The sequence below is a fragment of the Austrofundulus limnaeus genome, unplaced genomic scaffold (assembly GCF_001266775.1).
Source record: "Austrofundulus limnaeus strain Quisiro unplaced genomic scaffold, Austrofundulus_limnaeus-1.0 Scaffold83, whole genome shotgun sequence".
Lineage (NCBI taxonomy): Eukaryota > Metazoa > Chordata > Actinopteri > Cyprinodontiformes > Rivulidae > Austrofundulus > Austrofundulus limnaeus.
This window is the reverse complement of record NW_013952485.1, coordinates 946,154-965,872: the sequence shown is the minus strand read 5'-3', so window position 1 is coordinate 965,872 and position 19,719 is coordinate 946,154. Positions and strand designations below refer to the sequence as shown.

At 39.1% G+C, this 19,719-nt stretch overlaps 2 protein-coding genes and 1 non-coding gene across 4 annotated transcripts in view; 1 reads left to right on the top strand and 2 right to left on the bottom strand.

Moving 5' to 3' along the window:
* tmtops2b (teleost multiple tissue opsin 2b) overlaps nucleotides 1-19,719 on the top strand; it is a 62,305-nt gene that overhangs the window by 13,668 nt on the left and 28,918 nt on the right. For both annotated transcript variants that reach the window (XM_014011652.1, XM_014011651.1), the window contains exons 2-3: nucleotides 682-1,007; nucleotides 11,682-11,915. In XM_014011652.1, coding sequence (XP_013867106.1) covers nucleotides 682-1,007; nucleotides 11,682-11,915 — 560 coding nt within the window. The remainder of the gene's footprint in view (nucleotides 1-681; nucleotides 1,008-11,681; nucleotides 11,916-19,719) is intronic.
* trnac-aca (transfer RNA cysteine (anticodon ACA)) lies at nucleotides 6,115-6,186 on the bottom strand. The gene has a single exon. It is a non-coding gene; the product is annotated as a tRNA-Cys (tRNA).
* The window catches only part of st6gal2a (ST6 beta-galactosamide alpha-2,6-sialyltranferase 2a), a gene marked incomplete at its 5' end in the record, with an annotated part of 40,351 nt that continues 32,583 nt past the window's right edge, over nucleotides 11,952-19,719 (bottom strand). The window contains 1 exon segment of the mRNA XM_014011650.1: nucleotides 11,952-15,883. Within this exon segment, the coding sequence (XP_013867104.1) occupies nucleotides 15,628-15,883 (256 nt within the window).

The following is a 19,719-nucleotide window of genomic DNA, read 5'->3' as shown; positions in this document are numbered from 1 at the left end:
CATTTTGTACCTTTCAAAGTAAAAAAATAAAAAAATAAATAAAATAAAATTCCCCTAAATCAGCACACTCAGAGAACTACCTTTAAATATCCAGAAACCAGCAGACAATTACAGAAAATTGTAGAGCCAGGTGAGGTGGGATCTAATTAGGTTTATGCTTTGTGGACTGACTAGAAGCTCTACTGCTGCTGTTTACAGAAAAGAAGAAAGAAACAAAAAACACCTGATTGCCTTATTTAGAATAAAGCCTGAGAGGAATTCTGCTGTAGATAAGTAACAACATGTGGCAATCGTGAATTAAATTGAATTAAATCAAATTTAATGTTCAGTGAACAATAATTAAGTGGAGCGTGAGGAAAAGCTTTGCAGTGCCTTAAGAAGTGCTTTAAATGAAGGAGTTTTCCAATGGTTGAGTGAAGTTATTTGGTAGTCACTCACTGTGATCGTATTTAGTCTTTCCCCTCAGGTCTGAACCTCTAATTTGTCATTTATGACTAGATATCTGTTGGCCCAAATGTACACCAGAACTATGTCCTCTGTGAAAGCAGTCAGGGTTGTAGACTTCCTTAATTAATATTTTATTTTGACATTTTAAATTGATGTAAAATGATTTTTTTTAATATTTAAAATGTATTTTTAATTATGTGAGCCATTATGCTTTCAATTCTCTGTCTTTCTCAGGTATTGTGTCCCTGATCTCCTTGGTGATCCTCTCCTACGACCGCTACAGCACTTTGACTGTTTACAACAAGCGTGGACCAGACTACCGTAAGCCTCTGCTGGCTGTTGGGGGGTCTTGGCTCTACTCCTTGTTCTGGACAGTGCCCCCGCTGCTGGGCTGGAGCAGCTATGGCCTAGAGGGGGCAGGAACGAGCTGCTCTGTCTCCTGGACGGCTAAGAGCGCTCAGTCTCATGCCTACATTATCAGCCTCTTCATTTTCTGTTTGGGCCTGCCTGTCCTGGTGATGATCTACTGCTACAGCCGACTGCTTTGGGCGGTCAAACAGGTAGGGTACCTCTGTAATGTGTAATGTGTGAAAATACTTACATTATAACTGGAAAGCAAAATCAAAAATCAAAAAGAAATTAAGTAGATCTGGACAGATTTTTCTTTAATGAAACATTTCGTCTCTCCTTCCAGAGACTTGTTCAGTCTGAGGAGTTTCAGGTAAACTCAGCCTTATAAGCACTGCCTCCACATGGTGGACAAATGAAGCTGTCTGTTCACATGCAAACGAAGACCATCAGCCTAACAATAGATCATTAGTGCCCTGATCATCACCTCTTGTTTATAGAGGAACATGTGCACCATCAACTGACTATCGTTGGAGCCCTGATTATCACCTAATGTTCACAGGGTGCTGAGTCATACTCGCAATAACAGCATTATAAGAGGGGGGCTACTGGACACGTAGGCCTCCACCCATTTAATGATGGACTCTCTCAAACCACCGTTCCTCTCTATCAAGGATGAGAACATCTTCGTCCCTGAAAGAGTGACCGCTGGCCTGTAGATGAGTGTAAACTGCAGAGTCCTGGCCTATAGATGAGTGGAAACAGCAGAGTCATGGCCTGATGATGTAGATCTACTGTGTTGGCCCATTCTTTTGAACAGTGACTCTTTTGTTTCCCCGATGTACTGTATAACTGATCACAGTCCTTCTGACACTTAACAGCATATACAATATTACTCTGTTTGTGCAGGGGGACCAGATCTTTGGGGTGAACCAGTTTTTGCCGTAATGTGTTTTGGGGTTTGAAAGCCACTGGGACGTCATGCTTAGAGAATAAACGTCTCAGCTTCTCTGAAACTCCCCCAACATACAAAATGATCACTGGTCTGGGTCTGGGCTTAGGGTTTTCATTTTCAGCTGGTGGTTGACTGGAGTCCTGTTTGGGTTTCTTGTCTGCTTTCAGGAAAGTCCAGTTAGGATAACCTCACTGTTTCAGGGCCTGTCTTGTATGTGATTTCTCTTTCTCCCTGGCTCCTGGGTTTGTGGGGACCCTGTCTGCTCTGTGGTACAGTCTTGATAACTGCTAACTTTACACAGGCCACATCCACTGCCTCATCAACAGTAATGTGCGTAAAGAATGATGTGACATCAAAAGAGACTATACTGTAGTTTCAGCTTTCTCCATGATGACATCCCTCACCTTGTCCACAAAGTCCATGGTGTTCTGTATGTGATGWTCTGAACTGCCAACTAAAGGACCAAGTACTGATGCTAGATATTTGAAAACATTGAGACAGATGCTATGCAATGATTACCAATGATTAAAATCAAACATTGTTTTAAATGTTTTCCAAAATTTACCCTAAGTAAAACCTTTAGACCAGTGTTGTCAAACTCATTTTCATGAAGGGCCACATGACCATTATGGTGACCCACAAAGAGCCAGTTCCAAGTAACTTTGACAGTTCGTGCTTAACTTTGACTAAAAATAAAACATCACATTCCTTGTTTCAATACAACAGTTGAGCACCTGACAAGTTTAGGTGTGAGATCAGACTCAAGATGCAGGCAGCACAGAATCAAAGTTTAACGGACTTTAACCACAGAAAAAGACGACGTGGCGGCAAAACAAGCAAATAACTTAGGCAGCTCCGGGGAAATAAACAAGGCAGAATAATGCAATGGATGGACAAGCAAATGGTGACGAGACCGGTTAAATACCATCAGAAGGAGAGAGAGGATTAGCAACACCTAGAGAGGGACTGATTACAAACAGCTAACTGGTAAGTGTGACAGACTGGAAAGTTACTGGGAAGCAGACTGGGAAAATATGAAAGTGAGAACACAGAGAGCAAACACAATAGGGAGACAGGACACAGATCTTAACAGCACCACTAACAAATAAACAATAACTGAACTCTACACGGTATTTCCTGCATAGAAACGGCRTTTTAACATGTCCTCTTATAAACACTGAAAAGTACATGTGAAAAACATAACACAAAAATACTATTAAAAGTAAAAGCAAAAAAGGTTKTACTTGTTGAGTTGTGGTAAGCAGCTGCTGTCTGGAATTCTGAACCCTCCAATATGAAATTCCCGCTTGAGTGGTCTTCCAGTTTAACTTTATGACCAGTTCAACTGAGCTGCAGCAAAAGTTGCAGGTGCAAATACAAGGAAATGAATATTTTTTCATGGAAAATTTGACCGGCTGCAGGCTATCGACTACTTTGAGCCCTGTGCACCATGCTGGTAGACATGCATTATGGGAGATGTAGTTTATGGTCAATGCTGGCTTTAAAGCAGCATGTGTTTATTTTAATACATTATTACATCTTTGAAGCTCTAGCGGACCACATAAAATGCTGTGGCAGGCCACGTTTGGCCCGCGGGCTTTAAGTTTGACAACTGCTGGTTGACGTGTATAAATTGGTAAAACTGATTAAGCTGACTCAGTAAAATAAATGTCATATTCTGAACTAATTTTATTCATGTATATAATAAACGGGACTAATAGTGACTATATAGTCCCAGGATTCTGAAGAGTCTGCTAGTTCAGAACAGTTGGTTCTGTTGGAATACAAAAAGTGAACACTGCACAGGATCAATGCCGTTATCATCCACAGATAAAGGAGACAAAGAAAGCGAATGATGGAGGCTGATTTGCCAAATATCATATCTGTAAAGAAATGGAAGAAATTACAAAATAACTTCAGTGAACAAAGCTAATGGATTTTATCTGACTAATGAGGATTTAGCTAATGACTAGACTATTCTTTAGAGTTAAATCTTTAGCTACATTTTACTAGAAATGAATTGAATACACAAAGAAACAATGAAGAGGAATCTTTGTTTTTTGAGGTTTCCTTGCCTGAAGTAAATGAAAGCTGTTGAACTCCCAATAATTTATTTTATAAAGTGGTGGAAAGTGACAGAGTGGGTGATTATTGCTGCATTATGCCTAAGACAAAGCTTACAGTAAACCTCTCAGTTATCTTCAGAGGTTTTATTTTGTAGTTGTTTTAATACMTTGTAAAGCATTTTTGGACCTCAGATTGACCCCGCACTATCAAAAAGCAGCTTTCACAAAGTGCCTTCTCACTATTAAGAAATTTGAGTCATTTGATATASTGGTTTCAGTTAAGGTTCAATATATTCATTGTCTTTGAACCATCTGTTCACTAATGTCTCATTCAATAAGAAAGGTTGTTGGATTTTGTAAACTGCACAGTAGTTTTACCAACGATTAAACAAATATTTGCATATCGATATTACTGACACAAAAAGCTTTTTTTGTTGTTGTTGTTGTTTTTCCAGGCAGGTAAAGTCAACTTTTCTTTTTAAAACTTCTTTAAAAACATAAAAATACAGAAAAAAATAACAGAATAGATGAATTTCATCAGTTAAAAAAATAAAAAGAAAAGAAAAATGGAAGGTGTTCAGAACAACATGAACGTGCATTAATAAAGCAAGAGGGGAAACATGGAAAGAAAACTGAATATATGCGTCTCCGCAGTCGCGCTTGTAGAGGTCACCTCGATTGAGAAAACAAGATTTTCTGCCTCTAAAGCAGATCTCGGACAGGCCTGGAAAGAAGACAGAAACTCTGTTCCATTCTGAACTTTATTTAGGCCATGACAGGTCATTCTAACCGTGGAAGAGAACCCCTCTTTCTCTTAATCAGATAATGGACAGAATAATTGTTCGTGATTCATTTGTCATTTAACCAAGAATGTTTATGCATTTCTGTGATGGACTTGCGACCTGTCCAGGGTGTACCCCGCCCCTTGCACTGTAACTGCTGGATATGGGCACCAGTGACCCACGCGACCCTGAAAAGGAAGAAGCGTGTACAGAAAATGGATGGATGTTTATCCATTTGTTAAATCAAAGATAATGCCTGTCACATGAAAAAAGTAGAACAACTTCTTTTCTCTCATTGTGCCTTAACAATTTATAATGGTATAAAAGAATCACAGAGAATTTGATTACAATGTTTTCATTGTGTTTTTATGCAAATCACTGTTTTTATTTTTACTGTGAACACAGTACACAATAATTGTGGATTTTTCTTGAGAAAATCTTTCATTTATCTAAACTAATGAATGGTTTAGAGTTGATTATGAACAGAAATGTTACAGGTCTGAAGTAATCATAAAATGTTTTTTTCAGTGATTTCATCATCAGTCTCATCAGAGGGGAAGTTAAAAGTAGGTTATCATGATGTTTGTTTATTYAMMCATACAGCAATAACCTTGGCTTGCRCCTGGCAGTCTCTTAACTTTTCTTTCTTCTGACTCATCCTTATGCCTAGAGGYGGAACCAAAGCCTGTCCGTTCTAYACTAACACCGGACAGCTTTGAGAGTGACACTCTGACTTCCTGACTCAACAAGGAAGGGCTGTTTTTCCTCTGCAGAGGATTTCAGCTTATGAGCTGGTAACCGTAAACTCAAGAGCCAACGAGGGGKTTTACCGCTCAGAACTTGACAATGCCTGTCGAATTCCCCTCGAGGTTTTAAACCTCCAAGCAATTATTGATTTTCCCTTTCTATGGTGGAAGTGATTTTATTTTGAATGAGAAACCAGATTAGCTCTCTGTTTCCCTCTCGGAATAGCCTATAGGCCACGGACATCCGGCCCAGCACTTGATGCCACTCCCAACACTTCYGGTTCACGGTCAACACAGTGTTAGCGAAAGATTTTTTCACCCGACGACTCTTAATGATCTCCACAGAACAGAATTAGCATATTACATGTACCAACATTAACACAGGAGACGTACAGGTCCAACCAAGTGGGGAAAAAAATCACTCCAAAGTGGATTAAAGCCATAAAAACAAAGGAAAGACGTTCGTGTTTATGTTCCAGAATTTAGCCTTTTTTGCTATTCCGTGGCTGCTTGTTCCGTGAATTTTTCACATAGAGCTGTGACACTTATATTGTTGGAAAGAGCAGAGTCTGGGCTTTAAATCGATGGGATACTTGTATGGTTTGGATCATTTTCCCCGAGGTTAGTGAACTGAAAACGTAATGAGATTATCAGGTGGAGGTTCTGCTGCTCTCGGTGCTCGGGGGGAGGGGGGGGGGCACGCTTGTCACTCAGCTTTAGTCTACACTGTAATATACACTCTAACAAGTTTTTGCTTTTTTTAGAAATACAGGGGGTATCCAGGCTTGAACTGGAGACCTCTTGATCTGTAGTCAAATGCTCTGCCACTGAGCTACACCCCCAACCAACAAGTTTTTACTTTTGCATAAAACTCATGACAAAGTCGCATAAAAACATTTCATTTAACACAAACACACTCGCACATACACCTACCTTTACCGGCTGCTGTGTTAGCTTCCTGCTAGCTGTCCTCTGGAGATGGTCTTTCCTCTCCTGGTCTTGGCAGTAAAAGGGGATAAATGTACATYTCMCTTTTGTAACCTCCGTCTTCTCATTTCTGATGCTGACTCTTGAATATCCTCAGGTTAGAAATGCCGATTWCAAACACAAGCGTGAGCTTTTAAAGATACATTTTCTCTGTAATGCTATGATCCACAGCTGTCACCTCCTCATCTAAAGGAAAAAGGAGAAAAACTAACTACTCGATCGTATCTGCTGCTTAGTGGACACAACGGCACACAACAGAACTCATGTTTTATACCAGTAGATCACAGATGCTTTAACTTTTGTGACTTTTTCACGGACTAGTACTAGCAGCTAATGCTAAAAACATAGGCAGTAAGCAGGGAGTGGAAGTGAGGAGCGTGGCAAAAATTTTACCGGAAATACGCCATTAATGACCGTGGCATATAGGCTGTTGAAGCAGACCAGAAGGTTACTGGAGAAATAACACGTGTTTTACYGATGAAGGTGAGCGGACCTACCGAGTCTTCCTGACCGATCACAGGTGGACCAGTCTCGCTACTAGAAGGTGCCTAAGAAGTCATTAAAGGTAAAGAGGCTGAGTGTTTAGGGTGAACCGGAGTCCGGCCGAAGCTGAGTTGAGAAGGGGGTGCATATCTGGTTGACTCACACTTGGTAAAAGTAAAAGTTAGAGACACTAACCTTACATTTCCTCCTTTTGATTGCTTAAAGTATTTGCCTTGCCAGAATCTAAGTTTAATGTGCCAGTAAAYGTTTGGTTTATTTAACATCAAAACTGACGTTTTACTGTTCTATTCTAAGTATTTGAGTTGATATTGATTGAATTCGAATGCAGATTTATATCTTATTGATTCTAAACTTGTTATAGGAAGCTGATTACCCACGATTAAGTTGTTAACTCATGATTTGTTTAATTTTTGTAAATAAACGATCGCATATTGTTTATGGATCAAATTGAATTCATCTGAGTTGTTCCACTTATTGTGTGTGTTGATTCACTTTGCACAGCCAAGACATTGATGAAAAATAAGAAATTCCTTGGTAAATAATTTCCTCATAAMCTTGTTATGAAAGATGTGGAAAACCTTAATTTTCTATAAGCGTATCTTCCTACACGCTGATCTTGCCCTGACGAGGAAAACTTTAAGTACTTTGGTTGGAGTCCTAACTGGGCACAACTTGCTCAACCGCCATAAAATGRTGATGRGACTCCATGAAAATGGTCTGGCGCAGCTTGAAGAATGTGCAAGAAGTTTATTATCAGGCAGGAGGGGGAACATAAATTTACTCTTTGAGTGGAACAACTTAAAATCACTGCTTTTACCATTGATTTAAATCAAAACTGAGTGACAGTAATAAGAACTTATGCAGCATATTGTAGCTGTGGATAGATTTTAGTTGAGTGTTTCATTTAGTCAGAAAACAGCCAATAATTTAATGGAAGTAGTTTGATTCACCCCACAAAACACACTGTGACACACAGGACTCAGCCGGGAAAACAAATCCGCCCGAACCAGCGCTGCATAAATATTACAGCTCAGTAAAGTCAACAATATCAAACACTCAGCACACAGAGAGGGGAGGTGGTGAGCTGGGAGATGGACGGTTATGTCCATTTTTAATAATAGTAAAAAAAAACTAATAAGAGGAATAAAATTGTTTTATTTTACTGCTAGACAAAGAAATGACACAAACAAATGAAGATATTTTGTTTTCAGTATCATTTATTTTATTTTGTACTGAACTGCCTTATTTCTTCAAAAGTGTGCCTGCRTGGGTTTATATATCATATCTGCTATCAGTCACATCTTGATGAGTTCTACTGGGGTTAATGGGGTAGTTAAGATTTTTTGAGGTGGAATAGCTAACCTGTTGTAAAAAGCCRTTTGAAGAATCTCAGTTCAGAGGAGATACATTTTGACTGGACYGATGATCTAACAGTTCAAGCAGAGCCAACGTGGATTGGAGTTCTCTTTAACAACCTTRCAGCTCCGCTCCCTCTTCACCACCCTCGTCACAGAATCTGCAGTACTGCAGAAGTCTGTTTTTCTCACACTTCATTCCTCTCTCACTCGTGAACAAACCCTCGGGATAATTAAACTCCTCCACTTGAAGCARCATCTCACTGCTGTCTGAAGTGATTTGATCCTGGGAACTTTGCTGTCGGGGGAAGTTTTCGTTGGTAGGGTCTCCCAAGGCAGATTGGTTCTAGCTGACAGGCCAGACAAAAAGCATTTCACAAGACTTGTAAATGGTAAATGGACTGTACTTGTCAGGATCAGGATACGCAAAGCGCTTCACACTACAATCTGTGCCCTCATTTACCCATTCACACAGCACTCTACTAGGTCTCTACAAAGCTAACATGTACAAYCATCTATGGAGACTAATCAGTGCCAATCACATTCATACACTGATGGGACATACATCAGAGGCATTAGGGGTGAAGTGTCTTGCCCAAGGACACATCTGAGACAGCTGGAATGAGGGGATCGAACTGGTGACCTTCCGGTTCCAGGACCCTGAAGAGTTTGTGGCAGGGACCAGACCCAGGTGACACCTCTATGACCTTTTTGACAGAAACTTTGCTTTGCAAGGTTACATGTTCAAAATTCAAGTGGCATAAGTGAGGCCAGGCAGGGAAACTGAAGGCTCTGSTGAATGTTTTAAAGGAGGCAAATTCTTTTAAATCCTTTTTATTTTTATTTAGTTGAGATCTATATAAAGTGGAACTGCAATGCTTTGGTCTGGATTTCTCCTGATTGTAACTCCACAAGCCCCTTTTTCACCCCTTTCCTGAGATGTGATCAACTCGTTTTGAGGCTGTCTCTTTAAATCCAAAAGAGACATTTCATACCCCACCCCCCTTTCAACTTTCAGAGTGGTCCATTGTACTTGGAGAGAGGGGTTTACGACTATTTAGCACCGCAGGAACTTTCTTTTTACAAATTAATTAAAGTATGTGAACAACAGAAGACTTGTCCATCCAGCCTTACATGTTGGAGCCAGAGTCTGACCCAGAGCCAGAGGAGAATAAAGACGACCAAATTGTAGTTTGTAAGACCAGAACTTATCTGGCAGTTCAGTCACAGAAACTGTGACATAATAGTTCAGAAAACATCACAAAAAATTGATAATTGAACTGGTTAAAAAATATGACACAAACAGAAAATAAAGATATCTATGCAACAACCAGGAGAGACTAAATTCTAATTTTCTGAACTCCTAGAGACTCCAAGTACACAACAAAATGTATTTAACAGCTAAAACAAATGGATTTWGCAAGATATGTCCCCTTTAAGATATTTTCTTAAAGTCTCAGATCAGTGAGATAYTGGTTTTAGCTCATCTGTTCAGAATTTCATCAAAATTAGGTCATTCAGTCTATAGTAAGTAAGATATTAATCATTGTTAACCYTTTCACAGAACTCCATTTAAAAAGATTTAAATTAGTAGTCCAAGTGTTAATGTGCGCAGGCTAAAGGCGATAGTGGTAGTTCAGTATTTTTTTTTCTTTTTGATTGATGCATAAATTATGTGCATGTATGAATCACTGAGATTTATGGAGGCAGTTCAAACAAATATATTCTGTCTAGAAGCCATTGAAACACCTATTGCATTGAGGTGCAGCTCAATGAATTCAAAGACTGCACCATACTGAGTCATTCAAACTTTTTTGTTKCATTTAAATTATTGACACCCTAGTGGGTAATAATAATTGCCTAACTGACAGCTCTGGCTGACAATTTGCTGCTAATATGGTTCATTTGGATTTCTACAGCTTTAAAACTTCAAATTGGGTCGTTTTGAAACCTGTAAGACGTGCAACAACAGGCTCCTTCAGGTTCTAAACATATGGAAAGCTACTTCTGTGATRATTGCTACCAATTTAATATTTTTTAAGATTTAAAAAAAATGAGTGGCATTTTCTGTTCAGCTCACCTCTGGAGCTGGAGCATATTGGAAAATCACAGCCAGACTATTATATTCATGAATTTATTCTAACTGTTAGTGGAGCTGAACTCCTGCAGGGCTCAGATAAAATGTGAGTGATTTCTAAACCTGAGAATTACTGGGTTTTAGTGATCTGAGAGTCAGAAATAAATGAGTGAGAAAGAGCCGGGCCTGAAAACCTGAGCTGGGAAAATTCCCTCACTTCTTATTGTCCTATTTAGGTTTATCCTCTTGTAAGCTGATTAGAAGACAGGATGAGATTAAAGGAGAGCCACATATAAAGACTTTCAACAAGTTCAGTTGGACTAAACTTTAAGTGGATCAAAATGTTTTTATTCAGATGAGTAAAGCTGTTTGTAGGCATGAAAAGTGTTTTTAAGCTGAGTAAACTGATGTTTTGTTGATGTTGGTTTGTTCTTTTTTTGTTCACTTCTCAGAGTTTTACTCCTGACCTTGTCTCACCAGGCCTCCATTAGTTAATTGCTTCTCACTCCTTGATCATTAGATCCCTTCGTACATCTTCTCCGTGGTTTCCTTTATCTATTGAAGTCTCACCATGTTTTTTCTGCCCCTTTCTGTTGCTCCGGCTGCCTTTCATTTCTTTTGGTAAAGATTCTAACTGAACATTGTATTAGGTTCATCAAAGTTTTCTCTGAACTCAGTGTTTGAAAATTTTCTGGGCATTTTAGCTGTTTGATGTGCTGAACAGCAAAGTTTGTGGGCGATACACAAGCTGTCCTTCCTGTTTTTAATGCTTTTATAAAATTCTTGTCTTTAGGGCTGTAATTATTTTTGCTATGCAGTTCCATGTTGTACATTTTTTGGCAATATATATGTGACATACTATAGAATTTTGGCCTAATTTTTTATATTGTGTGTGTGTGTGTGTGTGKGGGGGGGGGGGGCTGTCAAGTGAAAATGAGCATATTTGGTCACATTTTTGTGTCTCCAACTAGTCAGTGAGTTACGGTCTCAGTTAATGACTTTAACTTTGCAAAAAAGGCTTAAACAAAATAAAAAATAAATATTTTCTGCAGTTTGAAAAATATTCCCACTTTGCCAGGAAGATGGTTTGGAATTGTGACATTTATTTCTCATATTTCCACAATTTAGTAGACTTTGTAAAGGAGCAACACATGGATTTAAAGTCAGATTTAAGCAGAACCACCACGTATTTTATTTAGATCACAACTGAAAAGAAATGTTGAAGGAAAAGTTAACTTTCTACAATTCTTATTGTTAACTGGAACCTGGAAAGAAACCAAATAAGCGGGGTCTTAAGTGGGCCCATTGCTTTCTCCAAAAAGACGCTGAGCTTTATTCAAACCTTCACATCTCTTGGAGGACTTTCTTTAAAGCATCACATTGAGTTTTCCTTTAACAGCTCATCTTCCCACAGGTGGGGAAAATCCGAAAGAGTGCAGCCAGGAAGAGGGAGTTCCACATCCTGTTTATGGTTCTGACCACAGCAGCCTGCTACCTGATCTGCTGGATGCCTTACGGTGTGGTCGCCATGATGGCAACATTTGGCCCTCCCAACATCATTAGCCCCGTAGCCAGCGTGGTCCCCTCACTTTTGGCCAAGAGCAGCACYGTTATCAACCCTCTAATCTACATACTAATGAATAAACAGGTAAGCAAACTGTTGTTTTGTTATAAACATCAAACGTTTTCCAAATCAGCACGATGGCATGTAGTTTTATTTACACAGTAAAAAAATGACATAATTGAAATCATACAAATGGATCATTTAAATATCAATTCAAGTGAAATAAGAGGAATTATTGAAAAAAAAATCTGGACAAAAACAAGGCTGCTGGGAGTGAAACAGGACTTTAACTTCTACTGGCCTGCAGGAAGCTGCTGCAGAGAGGAAAGAAAAAAATGCTGAGCAACCCCTCTGAGACAGTGTGGTAAAGAAATTCCCACCAAACTTAATCAAAACAAAGTATGCAAGATAGGTCTCAGGAGACTGACCAAAAAAATGCATTTTATAAACATGATCTTACKACTTCACCACCAACAATTTTCAGTCACTTATCCGACAGACTTTCAGCGTTTGTTACTGGTAATACAGAAAATCAACTTATTTTGATATTAGGCATCCCAAAGAGAAGCAACAGTCCCGTACAGAGGACATCCTGCCATCACTGACTCCTCAAACAGCTCACACAGAATTTAAGACAGAATTTGGCACAATAACAAAATGCAAAAAGAAAGACGTTTCAAGAAGTCATGACACGTATTCGAGTGCCTTCGGGTAATAACCGAGAGCTACACTGCAGCTGGATGCGGTCCACAAGCATGCAATAACATTTTCATATGTCAATTTGAGAAAAATTTTGAAAAAAATCAAATGATAAAAAAGCACAGTCACCTCCTACAAGTTGGACGACGATGACTTGCTGCACGATAACAGCACAGACAGTTTTAAGACTCAGCCCTGGTCCTGATTTGCATGCTTTGTGCWGCGGAAAGTCATCAAATATAAACTGCACGTGTTCAATATGTTCAGGGCTTTTTCCACCTTCAGTGTGCTACAGTCACAAGCTGAGTGGAGACGTAAAGCCTGCAGCAGAGCTGAAATACCCACACGGCTAAACAGAATCCTCAAATTTCCTTTTCAAACACCGGAAACATTTTCTACAGTTTTGTCGCAGACTTCCCTCAGATCTTTAGCCTACTGGTCTTTAACTCACTGGAGCTGGGTATTAAACCGTATTTTTTATAATTATTATTCTACAAACTGTGTACAAAGCATCTTTTTAATCTCACAATTATCTATCAACTGTTCAGAGACACGTTTCTACAACCTGCTGAGCTGCCTCAGCAGAGTCCTGTAATTGATCCTCAATACCTCTTTGTGGGAAATGCATTCACGGCAATTTCGGAGTCACAAAATTTTTTTTTTTGCATCAATGTGATGAAGTACTTAYTTTTGCCGTTGAAATAATTCACTGAATTAATCATTAATCACACAATTAATCTAGTACACATTATTGCACATACGCTGATCAACCACAACATTAAAACCCACCGATGGAGAAACTGAAAAATGTTGCAATATCAAGATTGCAGCAAATTGTGGAGCCAAGCTGCACATTATTTGACCAATCAGAGCCCTACTGCCCTAAATGCCCAGATGATCATGATGGAAATACTAAAGGAGACAAAGTGTTGTGATTACAGTTTTAAGTTAATGATAGAAGATTAGTTTAAAAATGATAATGCTGATGCAGTTAGCGTCACTACTTGATAAAAATAGCTGTAGGAGCTGTTTAAGTTAATACAAAGGTGAAATCACAGTGGCATCWATAATCATCAAAAGTAGGCACACTCATTATTTTACTAGTTCGAGAGTGAGAATGGGAGGAATTCAAAGCAGTATTGTTTGCACTACTGCTTGAAGTAAAAGTATTTTTCCATACAAATATGATTTGATGACTTTAATATTTGCTTAGCAAACAACTGAGACCAGAGCTTGACTGAAAAGGTTTTGATTTACTCTTGACAATGATTAAACCAAATTCAGGGAGACTAGAGTCCCGATTTCAAAGCCCCAGAAGCGTTAYACAGAGAACTGATTGATACTGTCCAGGTGATGTACACTTCAAAACCCACTGATGACATGAGTCCAGGCTCCAACCAGTCAGGATCTACATATTWCGGGGCAGGTGGTTATAATGTTGTGGCTCATCAGTGTAGTTTATCAAAAATGTATTTACATTTGCACGCTTCATATTAACACATCATGTATAAAAGTCATGAAAAACCGCATCAACCATGCTTTAAGTATAAATTATGCTGTATCTAACTATTTTAATAAATGCAAGCCAACTAAAAATGTTTCTTTTTGTGGTATAACACCCAGCCCGAGTCCAACTCCACAAACAGCTTCTTCTACGATCCTACTACAACAATGTGACCTTCACATTTAAGCAAAGTTTCAGGAACATTTTACATTTTCACCTTATTAAACCATCAATGGCACACATTGAGAGAAAAAAAGATAAAAATCAAGCCGGTTATAGGCTCAATATTTTCTGACTACATGTCGGCACAAACATCTTCTTTTTATTATTTTGACTTGACACCTCTAGAGCGATCTGCTTTATGTGTCATGGGTTCACTGTAAACATCCAGATACATCTGGAAACAAAAAATACTGAACATGCTTTAAAATTCTCTCCCCTCGGTGCTATGAATGGGTATAGACTACTACCAGAGGAGTCAGGAACTATAAAATATATGTACTTGTAAGGAATGCACTTCACGCTTTTACACACAAAATAAAATAAAATAAAAAATAAACAAACATTTCCTGCACATATTCTAAAAATACAGCAGAGGTGATTTTCAGTAGGGGGTTTGGCCAAAACAGGCAAAACTACATTCAATAAAAAGTGAACTGAGAGGAAAAGAAAACAAAGTCAGGGGCTGGAAATAGCTGAAGCAATCATATCGACTGGTACTGCAGTCCTGCCACAGTGTTACTGCATTTGTATGAACAGTCACAAGGCAACCCGAGAAAAGTGTTCGGCTGACCACCAGGCACGGGATTATGGCTGTTCTGAGCACCTTGTTTTCTTTCTTTCTTTCTTTTTGGCCCCGTTTACTTTCATTTGGTTGCATGACTGCTCCAGAACTAAAATGTGAAAAAGTGTCAAACGTGTTGTTTACAGTCGGTGTGAACAGGAGAGTAATCCAAGTTAAAACTGAACAGCATCAGTAGTGAGAACAGGAAACAACCTGGCAGATATGTACAGTAAAACGACTGCTGAGGCAGTTTGACAATCTGACGGTAAAGCTGCATTCTTCTGCATGTTGCTGACGTGTTTGTCACATTCTGAGTGGACGTTATTGTATACCTTTTTACACCACTCCAGATTATACAAAAAAATCTGAATAAATAAACAGTGGCGTTTCCTTTTTTAAGTATAGTACCTTCCATACACCTGTAAGACACAGTTTTTACACGACTGATACACACCAGATTATTGAAAATTCACTCGTCTATCTAAAAACACAGATCTGTTGCTACCCTAGTTAGCACTAAAGCTAACATGGCTCAGCTAAAGCAGATTTTTTTTTTCTTTTTTGAAAATCAGCTCCAGTTTCTGGTCAAGTAAACCATCTTTGATGAAGACAACGTCTTTAGACATTTGCTAAGTTGATCCCTCCCCAGAGGGCTATGGCTTATGCTCTTCATAGGTTGAATTTGAAACTTGTAAGCTTCAGCCTTCTTGTCTACAGTGGCTTTATTGCAACTCTCCCTCGGGCAGCCACAGAAGGCCCTTGTGTGTGCTCGTGTGTGTATTTTATTTGGGCTCAGGAGCTTTCATATTTCAGATGTCACAGTCAACGGTGCTAAAGCCTGGAAGAGTCACGCGTCCTTTCCTCCTGAGGTCATTCTCTGGGCCCGTGTTGATCCGCTGGATCAGGCTCTTCTCGTAGAGGAGGGGGTGGTAGGCGCCCAGCGTGCAGGCAGCGTCGTAATACCGCTCGTGGTAGTGGCACAGGTCGGTCTGCCTCATGGAGGGGATGTACTCGTACACGTGCACCTGCTCGCAGAGCGCCATCATCAGGAGGATGCCTATGAAGTACACGAAGAGAGGAAGTCAAACATCTGTGCTAAAAAAAACTTTGCCGAGCTTACCTAATACTTTGTCATGAAGGAAAAGATGGCAACCAAAACTAGAACTGTGAATAAATAAAATACAAAACATCACTTTCTGCCCACTTCCTGTGCTAATTGTCTGAAGGTCAAATCAGAAACTGTAAAAATCAGAGAGAAAAGTTTTTACAAGCCTCTTTCACAAGACAGGTCCAAGAAATCACCACACACACTCTGGTTTTAAGCTCCCTTGGTTCATTCATAAATCACAGGTGAAGCTGGTCAGTTCCCGCTCACATGTAGGCCAACGTGTTCAAAAATGAACCCAGCAGCGCAGAAACACAGGAGGCATGGAGCAGACCTCAGCTCGGCTGAACCGTCCAACTGGACCACGACGTATTTATTGCGTGATGACGTTCGTCTCATAGCGTCATCATCTTTAAAATTCCCTCGGTAAAAAAAATCTTTATGTCAACTGCGGTCGCTCACTGATGTCTGTGTCGTATCAAACACAAAACAAAAACTGAAATAACTCATTTTAGCGATCCGGTTCAATATTTTTTTAAACAAACTACAAAGTTGTTGTTCCATGTCATTTTTAATATTCCCTCTGTAATACGACGGCACACATTTCAGCACGGTTTTTCTCCACAAATTTTTAAACAGCTAAACCAACAATGCTCAATTTGTAAGGTTAATCAAGTCAAAAATATGGGATTTATTTCTGTTCTTGTCTGTTCAACTGCATTTGTGACAAACAGGAACAAATGTGATGTGACTCCTCTGAGTCATTATTCAGGAAAGAAGAGCAGTTTGTGAATGAACACTTACACAGAAACAAAAACAAAAAATGTAAAAAGGACGACTAAGTTGTGGTGTCCCCCAAATCAAGTAAAAATATGTAAAAATTCCACATCCAAGTGTGGTCCAGATGTGGTGTCAAGCTGACACAGCTGGCTGACTGCAGGTTTGTCAGTCTGATGTGGGCACAGATTTTGAGATAGAATGCCACAACTGGCCCACTTGTGGTTGCTTGCTGGCCCATGCATGCCCACCTCTGGCAAATCACATCAGGACCACCAAAGGGTCGTCATTTTTTGCAATACCTGGGCTGAGTGTTAGTGCGTTGTGTGGGCCAGAACACAGCCAAACTAATTTTGGTATGTGGGATAGTTCATTTAGCTTAATTTGTGTAAAATTGAATGAGTCATTACCATTCTCAATTCAGTTTGACTCCAAGAGTTTGCAGTCCATCTGCTTATTAAGGTCTCCTCTAGGGCTGCAACTAACGATTATTTTAATAATGCAGCCATTTTTTTTCAAAACCAGAGTTTTCTCTTGAATCAAGAGGGACTTCCCATAAAATGAAGGATTTTTTATAATCTCCTGAATTAAAAAACAGAAGCACATCATACATATTTTAACAATTTATTTTGCCAGCTGTATTAAATACTGACTGAAAAAAATGTGTATTTCTCCTACATGAAACATAACAGAAATTTAATAGGTTGCTGAATGAGGAAAATAGATTAAAAGAATAAATGTGATTTTTACATGTAAAACTATTATTAATTTATTATAATTAGAATTTATTTACATTTAACATTTTTTTCTCTAATTCTTTACTTTTTGTTTCATTCTTGTTGGTTCTGTTTGACTAAAACATTGTTTGACCCTAGAGCTGCCACAAATGATTATTTTAATAATCGATTAATCACCGATTTTTTTATTTGATTAATCGACTAATCGGATCATACGTTAATTGAATATAAAACATACAGCTTATCGTGCCAGAATGCAGCTGCTATTATATAACCATCGTTAGATTTTAGCTATATGCTAACTAAAAATAATTGCTGTGGAAGACAAGTTCTGCTCTGCAGATTTTGCACAGGTTTCTCTTTCTTAAAATGATCCCACACTTTGAGCTCTGTTGTCAGGTAGCCATGATACCAGAGCCTGTCTGTATAATGTCTTGTGACGTCCACGGCCTACACCAGTTACCACTACTGTGCATGTGTGTCAAGGACAGAAAGGCAGATGTGGCAGTGGAAGGTGTCAAAGCAGTTTGGAGAGAAAAACAAAGTAAAGAACAAAAAAAAAAGATTAATTGATTATTAAATTAGTCATCGATTGTTTTAATAATCGATTAGTCGTCGATTAATCGATTAATCGTTGCAGCCCTAGTCTCCTCCAAAGTAACAGGAGTCCAGCAGGGTCATCTGCTTTCCTTGTGGGAGAAGCAGGTGCCCCACAAAGCCAGGGAAATGGTATCCAGACAGAAGCAAATCCTGTTCTCTGAATTTAAACTGATGCCTTCAGGCCACCGCTTCATAACACAGACTATCCAACTCTGTTATTCTTTTTGCCATCAGGCTGCTTAACCTTGATGGCACCATGCAGCTCTGAGTTTCTCCTGTGGCTTTGTCACATAGTGCTAAGCATGAAGCTAATCCCTGTTGGTTTGTTGTTGTGCATTACTACTTTCAGTACTGCTGGATTTTGTTGTGTTTTTTGTGTCTACGGGTGTGATGTGTGTATATCGGACTGACTGCTGAACTGTATTGTCTGTTGGGGATAAACAACGCTCTCTGAACTGAACAACTAAAGACACAAAGTGGAGCCTGAGTCTGACTGCCTCAGCGTGATCCCTTCTTTTTACGGACACAAAGAGCCGCCGACGCACACACATCCAGCAGCCTTTAGCAGCTGCTTTGCCTCTCCTCATTTCGTTTGCACCCTCCTGCTGATTTCTGTTTATCATTCTCTCCCTGGTGATTGTTATTCCGTTCGTAACTCTCTTCCATCCCCACAACTTTGCTGCTGTGAACGTGCACAAGTAATGAACAGACTCCCTGTCAGAAAGTATTAATCATGTGAGCTAAAAGGATTTAGATATATTTTACACTAAATACAACTCACATCAGCCACAATGGGCATATTTGATAAAACATATTGCATTGATATATTTTATTAAATCTTTTGTTTTCACATTGGTTGTGCAACAGTCCCACAGTATCTAGAGGGGGACAACAAAAAAGCAGAAGATAAAATGTTCATTTGATTAGACAAGGTCACGTACGTCAAAGAAATTTGGGGTAATTAACTTTTATTCAATTTATTTCTTCACAGCTCTGACAAAAGGATGTGCCAGGCTTTATTTTGATGTTTGTTTTATATTTAACTGACTGAGAAGAAGTGTGGGTCAAAGCTTTGCCAGGAGGTGTAACATTGAAACAAAAGAGGATAAAACAGAAAATGAGCATCTCTTTATCTTCCCATTATTCAAAATACAGTCATGAAGAAAAAAACTAAACTAAACTAAACTAAAAAAACAGTCCTAAATGTTGAATGTGAAGAACATGGTTGGGCAGTAGTATTACTTTTTATACAGAGTATCATTTTAGATAATACCACAGTGGGTATTACCGGGGCAGGGGCAGGTTAGGTAATTAATATCTAACAGATAAATGTCTGCTTGCTTGTTCTGCTCAGGTGTGTGTCTCCATCTCAGTGTGTCCCTCACTCTTTGGGTGTGATTATGGGCTGTTGTATTTATAAAAAAAATGAAAAAAAAAAAACAAAGAAAAAATAATAAAAGAAGTCATGGTTTTACTGTTTCGACTTTACTTTTTATTTATTTTTTGTTGCGGTGCAGTTTATAAGTGCTGGTGTAACAATGGACAGCCAGTTTGTTCAAAACCTCCTGGGATATCTGCTGCTCAGCTTTGTCTCCATCACCTCTCTTCTTCCATGAAGCAGCTCTGTTGTCCTCCATCTATATTTTCATTTACAGGCTGAGTCATTTCTACCTTCTCCTCTC